Source organism: Lissotriton helveticus, chromosome 1_1 (assembly GCF_964261635.1).
Source record: "Lissotriton helveticus chromosome 1_1, aLisHel1.1, whole genome shotgun sequence".
Lineage (NCBI taxonomy): Eukaryota > Metazoa > Chordata > Amphibia > Caudata > Salamandridae > Lissotriton > Lissotriton helveticus.
The window spans coordinates 1,696,616,783-1,696,632,199 of record NC_136057.1 but is presented as its reverse complement, the minus strand read 5'-3'; the positions used below and the strand labels follow the sequence as shown (position 1 = coordinate 1,696,632,199).

Below are 15,417 nucleotides of genomic sequence, written 5' to 3'. Positions count from 1 at the left end.
TTTGAGTACTTTTTAGCCTTGGTAATTTATGTATGTATTTATCTATGGTCTAGGAACCATACAATGCTTTTACAGTATTATTTTATCCTACTCTTCTTACTGTACGCATTATACTTTGCAACAAGTCTTACGATTGTAGTAGTTCATTTCTTCTGCATGAGAAAGAAGACTGTTCAATAAATACTTTTATTGAAAACACCCGTCTCTCTATTTCTCTGCACCTCTGGTGAAACGAAGCATGCACGAATAGCTGAGTAAAATATCTATCTATTGTTTCCACGACTCTGAAGATCAGTTTTATCTTGGGTAAACAAAGTTGTCATGTTTATGCGGTTTTCCGAAACTAAATCCCTTCTTGTGAATTTGAGAAAGTTTCTAGTGACCTCTGAGCTAGCTGGCACTCACAATTAAGTCTAATATATTCGATAGCGACCTAGTAGACCTAAGTCCTACGTCACATCTATAGGATATATTATTCCAATGCGCAGAGCCTATTGGGAATATAGGAACTACACTACAAGCTAGTAATAAACCAAAATCACTAATAGGTTCAGTCAAGTCTCAGTACATTAATATTTGCTCAATCCTTGGTAGCTTATTAAACAAGCAGTCAGGCTTAACTTAGTAGACAGGTATGTGTAAAGATTGTCATACCACCAAAACAGTAACTAAGTAAAAGACAAAACACAATAACAATCCAACACAAATTATAAAAACAGGGAATATTTTTATTTTTAAAACAACTAAATCCAGTTTAGGGAACCGGCGATATGAATTTTTAAAGATGAAATCAGAAATTGTGCATTCTAGTGCCAAAAAGCTTAAAGAGCCACTTGCAGCTATCTGATTGCACTGGACCAGGCAAAGTCAAAGTTTTACGCCGACCACAACGGAGCACAGGCCGGACAGGCTGAGGACTAAGACCGGGTCGAATGTATACCTTCAGACTGTCTTTTTTCTTAAAGCTTTCCTCTGGATTTTGAGTCCTAGTGTTCCTCAGATCCAGGGTCCGAGTCAATGACTGAAGACTGCTGCATCTCGGTGGGCCAGTAAAAAATGGGCATTAGATTCTTTGGCATCAATGGCGAGAAGGTTCTCGAAGGAGTCGTCAATGGCTTCCCTCTCAACATCAAGTTAGGCTCTGCCTGGAGCTTTTCAACTGGATGAACCAGCAAGTTCAATCCGATCGGCAAGTCAATGTCAGTGGCTTGGCTCGATATTGAGCAGATCTCCTCTTGTAGGTTTTTTACAAAACTTTTAAATCTTGTCATTTCTTGGTTCCTTTGAGGGAAAAATAGTCGAGTACCTCAAGACATGGGTTCAGAGACTTTGGATTGCTTCTTGGTAGCTAGGATTCAATTTCCCACAATGCACCTGCAAAGTCCAGGAAAAATCCGGTTTCAACTGGTCAGCAGTGGTGAGTCTCTCTTTGGCTGATGAGGGAGTCCTCTAGTTTCCCTTTGAGTGAGGCACAGTCCTTTCTTTGTGGAGCCTTTTGAGTGCAGCGGGTGCAGTCCCCCTGGGTGCAAGCCTTCTGGGGTGCAGGCCAAGGGTCCAGCAGGGCTGTTCTTTTTCTTGATGTTCCAGGCATTGTCGCTACTCCCCTAACCCCTTGACCACTTCATGTGAATTGTGGCATATTTGTGACCCAGCATGCACTGTTCTCCAAAAATCAAAATGGAGAAAATCTCTTCTTGGTGTGTGTCTGTGTAACCCAACCCAAAGGCGTGGCTAACAATGGACTACACTCCCCTTCCAGCCCCTCTCCTAACCTAATTAGGGGGGCTCCCATCTGTCTACAGATCAAGAAGTGGGGGTGGTGTGGGCCCTGTGACATCTGTTTTCTGCAGTGTCTTCTTCCTTTGAAATCCAGGATATCTACAAAGCCCCTTTCCTCTCCCTGGCTTCCTCAGGAAGCAAATCTCCTCCCACCAAACGGTTGTATTGTTGCAGCCCTATGCCTCTTCACACCTACTCAGGGAGCAGCTTCGCTCAGGGTATCAAAGGCTGACCAATCTAAATCACGCAAGTTTTAAACCTACTCTTTTGTGATAGTTACAATAAATCAAACCTAGGCAAGTTGTTGGATTTATTGTAACCATTATTTGGATACTTTGAATGACATGTCTAGCTAGCTCCAATCAAAAGGTAAACTTTATTAATTTTAATAAAGCCTTCCCATGTTACCCTATGGGGCTTGAAGCTCAACAACAGTCGAAAACAACTTTTGCTATTCCTCACCAGGGCATATATAACATCTTTTATTTTGTCCCTGCTCGTTATGACAAAACACCCTAACCTTGGAGCACCTAGGACAGTCCTTAGGGGTGACTTATAAGTTATAAAAGGTAGTATTGGGCTTTGTAAGTACTTTTAATTTCAAAATCGCATTTGGACATAGTTTTGTTTTAAAGACAGCCTGCAAGGCAGGCCTGGCTAAAATGACACTAGACACCATCAAAGTGCACACCTAAGTGTGTTACTTCCACTGGGGTCTCTAAAACCTACATGCCATACCATATACTAGGGACTTTCAGGTAGGTTGTCTTTGCCAATCAGAACTATACAAACTTCCATAAAGCTTTAGAGGACATAGCACTGGTCCTGGACCTGCTTAGCAGAGTCCGGGGAATTTTCATAGTCAGTAACATTCCAGCATCAGTCAAAAGAGTGAGGGTGATCAGGGCAAAAAGGATAACTTTCTCACACATAGCAATAATTTTTGTCACAACAAATAAAAGAAAGCATTTTTTGTCAAAGCGTTAACATTTTTCTTCCAGAGAAGTTAACTGTAATGAACAGCTTCAACAGCTACGTTTTTTTTTAATGCTGATCAGGTTTGGTGCTAACTGGGGCACCTTAAGCTGGCTTTTTTTAAAAAGATATAAATAGCAGCTAGAAGAACACTTCCATGCTGTCCGTTTCTATTTCCTTTTAAATAGACATTTTTTTTAAGTAGGTGCCCTGGTCCCTCCCAGGGCACCTACAACTTCCATAAAAGGCAGAGGGTACAAAAAGAAGAGTTTTAGTTAATGGTTTGGAAACAAAGAGCATTAAACTACTAGAGTAAGGTATTGAACTACTTTTTTCCTATTTTTCCTTCTTTCATCATGTTACTTTACCCTGTAGCTGTGGTTCCAGGCCAGCAGTAGGCAACTGAAGCTAAAGACAATTATACATTTCACAAGTTAAATGTAAACATTTAAAATCAGTCATAATACTTATTTTGATAAATACCTAACATATGGCCAAATATTTGTCAAACATTTATTTGCTCCAAATGCCTTCTCTGCAACCAAACGTTAATATTTGCTAGTAATGGCGTTATCTTTCTGTGGCAACTTGTATCATGTTCCATAACTTCCAAAAATATACCCACTGCTATGTAAACTCATTTAAACTGAAGTGATAGAAATAAAGCTGGCCATAAAATAAGAAAAACAATCAAACCAAGACATTAAAACAGGTTCTCTGAGAATTTAGCAGAAGAAAGGTTTAAGAAAGGATTGATTCTGTGAAAATTACAGAATATGTGATATGTCTGTGAAATTAGAAAGATACATAAAGGTTGAAGATACAACAAAATAGGGCAGAGAAGTAACAAACAAGTTGTGCTATTACTGGTTTTAAATAGTAGTGTACTAGTTCAATCAATCAATCAATCAGGGAATTGTAAGCGCGATACTCACCCATGAGGGTCTCAAAGCGCTGAAGGGGGGGGGGCTGCTGATCTGTTTAGCCAAAAAGCCAGGTCTTGAGGGGTCTTCCTGAAGGTGTTTAGGGAGGGGGCGAGTCTGATGTCTGCCGGTAGCTCGTTCACTGCAATGTGAGAGAAGGATCTTCTGCCTGCTCTGGCTCTGTGGATGCGCGGGGTTTCGGCCAGTGCGAGGTTCGAAGATCGGAGGTTTCTGTTGGGTACGTGGAAGTTGATTCTGTCATTGAGGTATTTGGGACCGTTGTTGTGTAGGCATTTGTAGATGTGAGTGAGGATTTTAAAAGTGACTGTTTTCTCCACAGGGAGCCAGTGGAGACTTCGTAGGTGTTGACTGATGTGTTCGTGTTGAGGGATGACAAGGATGAGTCTGGCATCGGTGTTCTGTTTTGTCAGGAGTTTGCGGAGTAGGGACTTGTTGATGCCGGCGTAGAGTGCGTTTCCGTAGTCCTGTCTGCTGGTGATGAGTGCTTGGGTGACTGTCTTCCTTGACTTGGAGGGGATCCACTTGAAGGTCTTGCGGAGGATGCGAAGGGTGTTGAAGCAGCTGGAGGTGACAGCGTTGACCTGTTGGTTAATGGTGTGATCTGAGGGGGTAGGTGGGCTTCCGAGGGCGGTCGGCCACCAGGTGCTGTCCCATGCAGAAGGGGTGGTACCGAAGACGAGGCCTCTGTCTTCTCTACGTTGAGCTTCACGCAGCTGTTGGCCATCCAGACTGCAACTTCTTGCATTCCTTTCTGGAAGTTGAGTTTGGCAGGGGTTGGGTTTTTGGTAAGGGAGAGGATGAGCTGGGTGTCATCGGCGTAGGATACAATGTTGAGGCTGTGTTGTTGGACGATGGCTGTGAGTGGGGCCATGTAGATGTTGAAGAGGGTGGGCTCAGGGATGAACCCTGTGGGACTCCGCAGGTGATTTTCGTGGGGTCAGAGAGGAAGGGTAAGAGTCTGATCCTTTGGCTTCTTCCGGTGAGGAATGATCGGATCCAGTCTAGGGCTGTTCCTTGTATGCCTGTGCCGTGTAGTCTGGCGACTAGTCTGCGGTAGGAGATAGTTGGAGAATTCTTGAATGACTCTGAAAAGTTCCTTGGAGTTGGTGGAGTTGGCCAGGATTTTGTTGTGGATGAAGTTCCTCTTGGTGGCTCTGATCTGGTTGTGGGAGTCCATCATGACGTCCTTGTAGGTGGGGTGATTTTCGGTTGACTTGGTGTTTCTCCAGTTCTTCTCCAGGTGTCTGCAGGTGAGTCTGGCTTCTTGGAGAGCGGTGGTGAACCAGGCGGCTTTCCTGAGGCGTTGTCTGTCGGGGTTGCATAGCAGGGCGAGCTTGTCTGCACAGTCGGAGATTAAAGTGTGGAGTTCTCTGGCTGCGTCGTTTGCGTCGGGTGCCCAGGTGTGGTTCACTCGGGTGAAAGTGAAGTTAAGTTGCTCGTAGGTAACCTTACTCCAATTCCTTTGTGGTGGGCGTGGGGCTGGTTTGGGTGCCTTGGGTTTGTTGATAGCAAAGTATACGCAGTGGTGGTCAGTGAATAGCTGCTGCGTTTTGTGGCTTAATTGGACGCTGTTACCTGCTGCGAAAATGGGTTCGAGGGTGTGTCCTGCTCTGTGGGTCGGTGTGTTGACGAGTTGTTTAAGTCCAATGTTGGCGAGGTTGTCACGAAGGTTAGTGGAGTTGGGTCTCTGCGGTTGTTGAGTTGGAAGTACAGGTCTCCAATGAGTATGTAGTTTGTTGAGGCGATGGCGTGGGGTGCGATGAAATCGGTGATGGTGGCTGCGAAGGGTGTTCGGGGGCCAGGGGGTCGGTAGACGAGGGTTCTTCGGAGTGTGGTTTAGGGGGTGATCTGGAAGTCCAGGTGTTCGGCGGAGGTTTCGCTGGAGGTGGTGAGGCGGAGGGTGCTCTTGTGGGCGATGGTGAAGCCCCCTCCTGGGTGGTTGGGGCAGTCTTTCCTCTGGATCTTGTATCCGTCTGGAATGGCAGTGCTGATGTCGGGGGCGGAGGATGCTTTGGTCCAGGTCTCTGTGAAGATGGCGATGTCTGGTGAGAGAGAGTCGAGTAGGTTCCAGATTTCCATGGCGTGTTTGTGTACGGAGCGTACGCTGAGCAGGACACTTTTTAGGGTGTCGCCGGTGCTGGCATTGGCGGTGTTGGAGGCCGGGGTGGCGGTGTTGGAGGCCGGGGTGGCGGTGAGGGTCTGGTGGTAGCGGAGGCAGGAGAACTGGCCGTGGGTCCTGTTCGGCACGGCCTGTTGGCATTCTCTAAGTCTTCCAGGGTTAAATGCGAGGAGGGTGATGGTGTTGTAGCAATGGGTAGTGGGAGGTCCAGGGTTCTTGGCGCTGGCCGCAGTCGGGTCGAGTAACAGGCACAGACAGGCCTGCCTTTGACGCACCGGTGGCACGCCCCCCGGGCGACAGTGCAGCGGCCGCCATTAACTTGGGGAGGGAGGAGAGGGAGGAGAGGCTGGGAGGCAGGAGCTGGGGAATTCTGCGGGGGGATTCCAGGGGGGAATTCCCAAGGGGGGAAGGGCCACAGGGGCAGCAGCGGCAAAAGGCACAGGCAGGCACGAGAAAATAAAAACAGTGGTGGAACTAGAGAAAGACACAGATGGGCACAATAACAGTGGCACAACAGGGATAAATTGAGAAAAAAAACGGCTGAGAAAGGTTACGGTGGTTGCAGGCAGTCTGATCCCAGTTGGAGTGGGCAGCAGGCACAGGAGCAGACAGCATCCTCGAACCTCCCAAGGAGGAGGTCGGGTCTGGATGCCAGAGATGGCACAGCAGAGCTGCGTGGAGAGAGTGGACCTAGACCGAGGGTCAGTAAGGAGGGAGGGTAGATAAGAAGCTAAGAAAAAGTGGCTAAACATTTAATCAGCTCATCCCTGCATTACAGATTTATTAAATATTGTAACATGCTGCGATAGCTTTCAATTTCAGTAACCATCAATGCATTATCTGGAAACATGAATGTATAAAAAAGAATGTCGGAATACATCAAAAGCCAAAGCAGTCACCTCAGGATAAAGTGATTTAACACCAGTTTTATGTGAACTTTAACAAGTACATACATTTTCCTCTTGTGTCCCTCAAAAAAATACTGTAAATTTAAAAAGTAAACTCTACTCAAAAGAAACGAGAGTGATACACAATAAAATGTATCACCAGATTAACATGGAAACTAGTTTGTGGCTTTGAAGGCATGACCAGTGATGTCAAAGCTCTTGGAGAACTTTTTGTAAATTACCTTTTCCTGTGACAGCTAACCTGGAATATTCTCAACACTGCCCACACCTCAAGCATTTCTACCAGTGTGTACCTTAATGTTCCCCTCCAATCTCTACACCACAATAAACTAGGCCCAGAGAAATAACAAGATCAGTTGATCATAGCTATTTATGGAAACAGAACCCAAGTTAACCCAGGGTGCAGTATAAGCTCACCTTGTGGATGTTCAGGGGGCATTCCAGGCCACACTTGCAGGTTCCGTCCGTCAGCAAGTAGTTCCTGATCTGCTCTAATGAGGTAAGAGTTGTACCACTAGGGCTAGAGATGAAAAAAAGAAAGGAGTTACCTTGAGTTTTACAATTTTTGATATTCACACAAACGTGTCTACAAAAAAGTATTGATACCAGGGACCAGCATATTAAAACGAACAGGTGTCACAAAACATGAGAGAAAAAACAATTCCATCAGGTGCTAATCACTCTACACATGATGTTCAGCTTATTAGAGGCTTTTCAGATCCAGAGCGGGCCCAGCATATGAATTAGATAATACTCTTTTTCAAGCCATATAAGGCATGGGGCTAGGCCTGATAGGGTCTCTCCAGTGGCTGTTAAGCAGCCGCGGCCCTTGCAGGGAAGAGCGGTGAGGCCGGGCTGAGGGGGATTCGACCGACGACCACGAGGGAAAATTCATTATATAATGAATTTTCCCTCATCTTCTGTCGAAATCCCTCGCCCCTCCATCCGGCCCCACTGCCCTTACCTGCATGGGCCGCTGCTGCTATTAAGTACTCAGCGATACAAAAGGGGATGATGGACGGAGCGTTTGAGCAAATCAAACACTCACCCCCAGTCAACTGATCTGGGTTTAATCCATCACCATTCTTTAGCTCACTCCGCCACCCCAGTTCAGACGTGGCCATATGCAAATCAGTCTGACCCTGTGCCTCATGGGAACAATCCAGCCCTAACTGCCAAGCCATGTCTTCCCTGGACCGGAAACAAGCATCCTGGGACCGGTTTCCGGTTCACAACCCTCATCAGCCAGGCTATGTTGAATCTTGAATCCAGTGGGCAAGGGAATCACGTCTGAGCATACCCTGCCAACTTAGGGCGAACAAAGCGATACAAAAGGGGATGATGGACGGAGCATTTGAGCAAATCAAACATTCACCCCCAGTCAACTGATCTGGGTTTAATCCATCACCATTCTTTAGCTCACTTCGCCACCCCAGTTCAGACGTGGCCATATGCAAATTAGTCTGACCCTGTGCCTCATGGGAACAGTCCAGCCCGAACTGCCAAGCCATGTCTTCCCTGGACCGGAATCAAGCAGACTGATTAGCATATGGCCATGTCTGAACTGGGGTGGTGGAGTGAGCTAAAGAATGGTGATGGATTAAACCCAGATCAAGTGACTGGGGGTGAGTGTTTGATTTGCTCAAACGCTCCGTCCATCATCCCCTTTGGTATCGCTTTGTTCGCCCTAAGTTGGCAGGGTATGCCCAGACGAGGGTCCCTTGCTCACTCTACCACTGGATTCAAGATAGCCTGGCTGATGAGGATTATGAATCCGAAACCAGTCCCAGGATGCTTGTTTCCGGTCCAGGGAAGACATGGCTTGGCAGTTAGGGCTGGACTGTTCCCATGAGGCACAGGGTCAGACTGATTTGCATATGGCCACGTCTGAACTGGGGTGGTGGAGTGAGCTAAAGAATGGTGATGGATTAAACCCATATCAGGTGACGGGGGTGAGTGTTTGATTTGCTCAAACACTCCGTCCATCATCCCCTTTGGTATCGCTATGAAGTACTCTGCGGTCACTGCATTTGGCAGACAATGTTGGTGAACACGAAGGTGTGCTACGATCCATTATGTTGGGAACAGTGCAAAAATCTGTTGAGAGGGCAGAATTTTGCTCTGCTGAATGCCTCAAATGGAACGTCTAAATGCGATCAGCATTTGGTTGGAGATTGGGAGACAGTTTGAGTTCAAACACTTGTATATCTGGGGAAGCCAAGCGGCCTGAGTTAGCTACATCGCTCAGGAGCATGAGAAGGAGGTGTGTTACAAAAAGCACCGATCTGCACAACAGCCATCTGTCCCAAAGGGTTTAGACAGGATTCTCAATAGGTTCAGAAAACGTTTAAGGCAACCATGAGGGTAATGGTCCCAAATTGGCCAAGGAAAGCATGGGGCACAAAAATCGTGTTCCTCAGTTAGAAGGATGTATAGAGGTAGCCCGTATTTTCTTCCCCATCAACTGATCAGCCTGCACTTACTTACCAGGTCACTAAAAGATTAGACTTTTCGAACGGTCTGAAGAAGCAGTCAACATCATGGCGAGTTGAAGATGGAAATGACAAGACGTCTTTATGTGCTGCCGTTGGTGAGATCAACAACTTTTACCTTCAGTGACATACTGGGATTTGCCCAATTACCCGGTAAAATGAGGATTCGAGTCTCTGCGAATGGGCGTACATATAGTGGCTTTGTACCGTTTCATTAGGAACTCTAATGTGACATCATTATTTCAGACCCCAGAGGTCTTTCAATTCCTGAAGAGCTGGGTTGACTCGTTCATAAAGGATGCAGCGTCATTTGAAACATGGCATCCCCAGTGATGACAGAAAGAGCAGCATTCGGTAATAGAAGCCGGCGGTGCTTAGTTCTTAAATAAAGTGTGCAGAGGTTTGGTAAAGCTCTGTGATTAAACAGCACTGCGGGACAGAATAATAAACCAAGCGAAGTTAAGTGATGCAGTATGCGGAGTCAACCCTGGTGGTGGCTAGCGCCTCATCCATACCTGATATAGACCACGGTGTTCTGCGCTTCCCGCCGATGCCACCCGACGGGCACCTGAATCGCCTGGCACCCTGCCTCAGTATCTCCTCCTCCACTCTCAGTGGCTCCATTCATTTTGCTCTATCTTCTTTCTTGTACCTGTAAAAAGAGTGGGCACATTTTTGGCGCTTCATGGGTTTACCTGCTCTATCGTCTCCCTTGCTGCTTCACAGCCCCCCCTCGGCACTGCCAGCTGATTGCTCTTCAGCAGGGACAGGTGTGAAGCCGTTGCATCGCCAGCGCAAATAGTTTTTCACAGGCCTCTTGTCTCTGAACCCACCCACTCGCTCACACCTCCCTGAGCAAACAGCAACTGAGCTCAGGGACAAATATAGAAAGAAAGCGGCCTAGAAAGCTGAAAACATGGCGCCGTTTGGCCTGCTGCTATCAAAAATACAGACCTCACCTGGATTGATGGCCAGGCAACAAATGACGCCTAGGCAGGGCACACTCCAAACGCTGCAAGGCTAACAACGAATTGCTTACATCCATGGCGTGCAGCGAGGTCTGGTACTCTAACTACAAACAGAATGAATGGACATCCGCAGCATGCTCTTTCCTTAAAAGTCTACCTGTTCATTTCTGCAAAGATCCTTCGCATTAAGTCTGTAAAAGATCCCTGGTGAGGCACATGTTGGGGGCGGGCCTGGGCAGAGAAGTCTCGGCGGGAGCTTCCTTCTGAACCGTTGGCCTCCAGAGTCCACCCCCCTCCTTCAACAAGTGTTACAGAGCCATTGCAACGACCATCTAGACGGGAAAAACGACATGAAACAACAAATGTAATCATTTCAATTAGAGAGGAGAACATGAGAAAAGAGAGGACGGAAGTAGCGTGAAGGGGAAAGTGAAAGAAGATGCGGAATGGAGGCGGGAGAGAGACACAAAGAAGGCTGGATAGGATGGAGAAAGAGCCACTCACTGCAGGGCTGCGAGTAGTATATCAGAGAATGAGGGTATGAAGGCATGAAACAAAGAAGGGAGGCATGAACCCAGGAGCGTATAAGAAAGAAAGCTCGAGATGAGGGAACGAGGGGACAAAATGTGCCAAAATAGAGATGGGGGGATGAATAACGAGAGAGAACAAACAGGCGAACCAAGGCACGAGTGAAAAGGAAGGAAAGCAGGAGAGGAACGTGGGTAAGTAATAGGGCAGAGAGAAGGAAGGGAGGTAAGAGTTACAAGAAAGAGGGAGGGAAGTAAGGCAAGAGGGACGGAATGAGCAGAATGGCTAGGAAGGAAGGCAAGAAAGAAAGCAAAGAGGAGAGAGGGTGGGTAAGAATGAAAGCAGAACAGGAGGATGAGGAAAGGGCCCAACACGTGGTAAGGAAGAGTAACGAAAGAGGTAAAGCAAGGTAAGAAGGCAAGGGCAGAGGAATAAGCAACACAGGAACACAAGAGGAATCAGAATGAATTCAGGATTAATGCTGAGGGAGAAAAAGGATTAGTTACTTACCTGTAATCCTAGTTCTCTTCCAGGGGTATCCTCATCAAAGTCATAAGCATTAGAATATTCCCGCCCATGCGCGGGACCCCGGAAACAATATATTATATGTGCCCCACATATATTATAGACATATATATAAATATATATATATATATATAAAAATAAGCAATTGCAGCCAAATAAACAATAGAGCTGTAATATGCAGTGAAGAATTTCCACAATACAGTGAATTCTGTATTAGAAACATGAGAAACAACACCAATGCTTGTTTAGAAACTGTTTTAATGCTCAGAAAACAGTAGAAATTCTCATAACACACTGTAAGCATATACAGCTCCCAGGCTGCATTGCAAAATTCCAGTCTAAAAAGACTGAAAAGCTAACCTGTAGCTGAATGCACAAAAACTGACGCTGTGCCTTTAAGGCACCTCTGCCCCTAGCTTCCCATCATGCCTCAGGGGTTACAGTTAGGTCAGTTGTTCTTTTCGGAGACTGAAAACCAAACCATGGTAATAACAGGTTAAAAAACATCTCCTATTTAATAAACAAAGTCCTTTGCCCGGGGAGGCGGGAGGGTTGCTTATGACTTTGATGAGGATACCCCTGGAAGAGAACTAGGATTACAGGTAAGTAACTAATCCTTCTCTTCCAGGGGATCCTCATCAATAGTCATAAGCATTAGAATAGAGTAGCGAGCCTCACCTCATCCCTGCGGGCAAAGGAATCAACAGATAACATTAATATCCGTAGGCCCAAAAATAGGCCTTATTCTACCCAAATAGGTTTCTCAAGGAGGCTTGCCCTACTTGAGAATCCGCTCTGGAATCAGACTCTAGGCAATAATGCCTTGTAAAGGTATGGACTGATTTCCATGTCGCAGCCTTGCATATTTCTGACATAGGAATGTCATGCAAAAAAGCTATTGTGGCTGCTTTCCCTCTAGTGGAATGAGCTTTGGGTGATTGCAACAAAGGTTTGCCAGCCAGCTGGTATGCTAGTTTGATACAAGAGACAATCCATCTGGAGATGGATCTTTTGGCTGCTGCAAACCCGGACCTCATTGCACCATAATTGACAAAGAGGTGGTCTGTCTTTCTGGTGTCCTTCGTTCTTTCTAGGTAAAACTTTAGCACCCGTTTAAGATCTAACGAGTGCAACGACCTCTCAGCTGGGGTCGATGGGTTAGGAAAGAACGAAGGAAGGGTAATCGTTTGATTTATATGAAAATCCGATACCACTTTTGGAAGAAAAGAAGGGTGAGCCCTCATTACTACTCTGTTGTGGTGAAACACAGTGTAAGGTTCCTTGGTGCAGAGTGCTTGAATCTCGCTAACCCTGCGCGCAGAGGTTATTGCCACCAAGAAGGCCGCCTTCCAAGTGAGATGTTGCAAGGAGGCCTTGTGTACAGGCTCAAACGGTGTAGACATCAGTCTGGAGAGAACCAGGTTCAACTCCCAGGGAGGAGAAGGATTTCTCACAGGGGGATAGACCTTCTTTAATCCCTGAAGGAAATCCTTCACCACCGGGACCTGAAAAAACGATGTTTGTGTAGGTGATTTTCTGTACGCTACTATGGCAGATAGATGAACCCTAATAGAAGCGTATTTCAACCCTGATGTCGCTAAGTATAGGAGGTATGGTAGGACTACCTCTTCTTGTCCTTTGGTGGGATCAAAGCCATGGTCCTTACACCAAATGAAAAATCTTTTCCACTTGAACGCATAAGACGTCCTTGTGGAAGGTCTCTTTGCCTCTCTTAAAATATTCATACATTCCGGAGGCAGATTTAAGTGTCCATATTGCAAGACCTCAGGAGCCATGCAGTCAGGTTCAGCGACTGGAGGTTGGGATGCAGGATCCTCCCGTCCATTTTGCTCAGCAGGTCTGGCCTGCACGGCAGCCGTCTGTGTGGACACAGCGACAGATGTAACAGGTCAGGATACCACCATTGTCGCGGCCAATCCGGAGCAATTAGGATCATGTCCATGCTCGATCTGATGAGCTTGGCCACCACTTTCGGAATCAGTGCCAGAGGGGGAAAAGCATAAGCGAACATCCCTGTCCACTCCAGCAGGAGAGCGTTCCCTTGCGTCCCTGGCCAGTGGAACCTGGACGCGAAGGCGTGGCATTTGGCGTTTTCGTCGTCCGCAAATAAGTCTATGTCTGGACGACCCCAGCAACGGAAGAGTTCTTCGACCACTTCGTCGTTTAGCACCCAGTCTGGCTGATCTTCGAAGTGCCTGCTGAGTGCGTCTGCTTTTGTGTTTAGCTCGCCTGGAAGGTGCACTGCCACCACCGACAGTCCCCGAGCCAGAAGCCAGTGCCAGATTGCCTGGGCTTCCAGAGACAGAGGGCGAGATCGAGTTCCTCCCTGCTTGTTCAGATAGAACATAGTTGTAGTGTTGTCCGTCTGAACCAGGACTTTGTCCGTTGTTATTGCTGGAAAGAACGCTTTGAGCGCCAGATGAACTGCTCGAAGCTCCAGCATGTTGATGTGGTATGTCTGAAGGTTGGTCGACCAGCGACCCTGAATCTGAAGATGACCCATGTGAGCACCCCAGCCTTCTAGAGATGCGTCCGTCACCACAGACAGCGAAGGAAGAGGTTGCTGAAAAGGGACTCCCTGCAGGACATTCCGAGGGCGAGTCCACCACTGTATTGAGGTCAGCGCTGCTTGAGACAGAATGATTCGATCCTCCCAATCTCCAGTCGCTTGGTCCCACTGATCCTCCACCGACTCTTGTAGAGGCCGCATCCTCAACCTGGCGTTCGGTATTAGGAAGATGCAGGACGCCATGGAGCCCAACAGAGACGCTACGTCTCGCACCTTTGGACGAGGAATCTGAAGTAACTTTTTGCATTTTCGTCCCATGGAAGAAAGTCTCTCTTGCGAAGGAAACGCTCTTCCTAACTTTGTGTCTAGAACTGCTCCCAGATAGTGGATAGTTTGTGTGGGCTGCAGGATCGACTTTTCTGAGTTTACATGGAGGCCGAGCCTGTGTAGCTGTTGGAGACACAGGTGACAGTCTTTGGTGGCTTGTCGAGGAGATGGACTCTTCAGGAGCCAGTCGTCCAGATATGGATACACAAAGAGACCTTTTTTGTGTAGACACGCCGCTACCACTGCCATGCACTTGGTGAAGACCCTTGGTGCGGATTTGAGTCCGAATGGAAGCACTTTGAACTGGTAATGCTTGGACCCTACCAGGAACCTCAAGTACTTTCGATGACCTGGTGTAATAGGAATGTGGAAGTACGCGTCTTGTAAATCCACCGAACACATCCAATCTCCGATCTGTAGATGAGGACATATTTGGTGGAGTGCCAACATGCGAAACTTCTCTTTGACCACCACTTTGTTGAGGAGTCGAAGATCCAAAATTGGTCTGAATTTGTCTTCTTGGTCTTTTTTGGGAACAAGGAAATATCTTGAGTACACTCCTTTCCCCCTTTGGGATAGGGGTACCACTTCGATTGCGTTTTTCTTTAAGAGGACGCTCACTTCCTTTTTGAGGAGCTCTAGTTGGTACGAGCGAGACTTTGTTGGAGGAGCCGGTTGTGGTTTCTTCCTGAAACGTAGTGCATATCCATTTTGTAGTATATTCAGCACCCACCGATCTTTCGTGATGCTGACCCACTCTGCCAGATGATGTGCAGCACTTCCTCCCACTGGAGTGGGTAACGGTGACAGAGGAAGCCACTGCTCAGGCCTTGCCTCCTCTAGGTGTGGTAGAGGACTGATTATGTCCGCCTCTACCTCTGCTTGACCTTCCTCCTCTGTATTGCGGCTTTCCTTGCGGCTTGTTTTGAGACCATTGAGGGGTTTGAACCCTCTGTTGGCCTCCCCGGTTCTTGTTGGTCTTGAAGCGTCGTTTGAACGGTGCTTTCTGTTTCTCCAGACCTACTGCCTTTACTGTGTCTAACTCGGTCTTCATCCGGGCCATTTCCTGATCGGCATGCTCCCCGAAGAGTGAAGATCCGGAAAAAGGCAGATTGAGGATGCGCTGTTGGGCATCTGGCTTGAGCCCAGTTAAACGTAGCCAAGAGGATCTCCTCGCACATATCCCATGTGAGTAGTTATGTCCAGCTAGAAGGGCGTTATCTGCTGATGAACTAATCATTTGGTTTGCCACCAAACAGCCCTCCGTCACGGTCTCCTCAAAGTCCTTCTGGTCCTCCTTGGGCAATTTCTCTTTGAATCGT

At 47.1% G+C, this 15,417-nt stretch overlaps 1 protein-coding gene across 1 annotated transcript in view; it reads right to left on the bottom strand.

Moving 5' to 3' along the window:
* The window catches only part of LOC144831437 (methyl-CpG-binding domain protein 5-like), a 339,083-nt gene that overhangs the window by 195,594 nt on the left and 128,072 nt on the right, over positions 1–15,417 (bottom strand). The window contains exons 2-4 of the mRNA XM_078688993.1: positions 10,343–10,517; positions 9,733–9,869; positions 7,143–7,245 (exon numbers count right to left, since the gene is read on the bottom strand). Of these exons, the coding sequence (XP_078545119.1) occupies positions 7,143–7,245; positions 9,733–9,845 (216 nt within the window). The 5' untranslated portion in view covers positions 9,846–9,869; positions 10,343–10,517. The remainder of the gene's footprint in view (positions 1–7,142; positions 7,246–9,732; positions 9,870–10,342; positions 10,518–15,417) is intronic.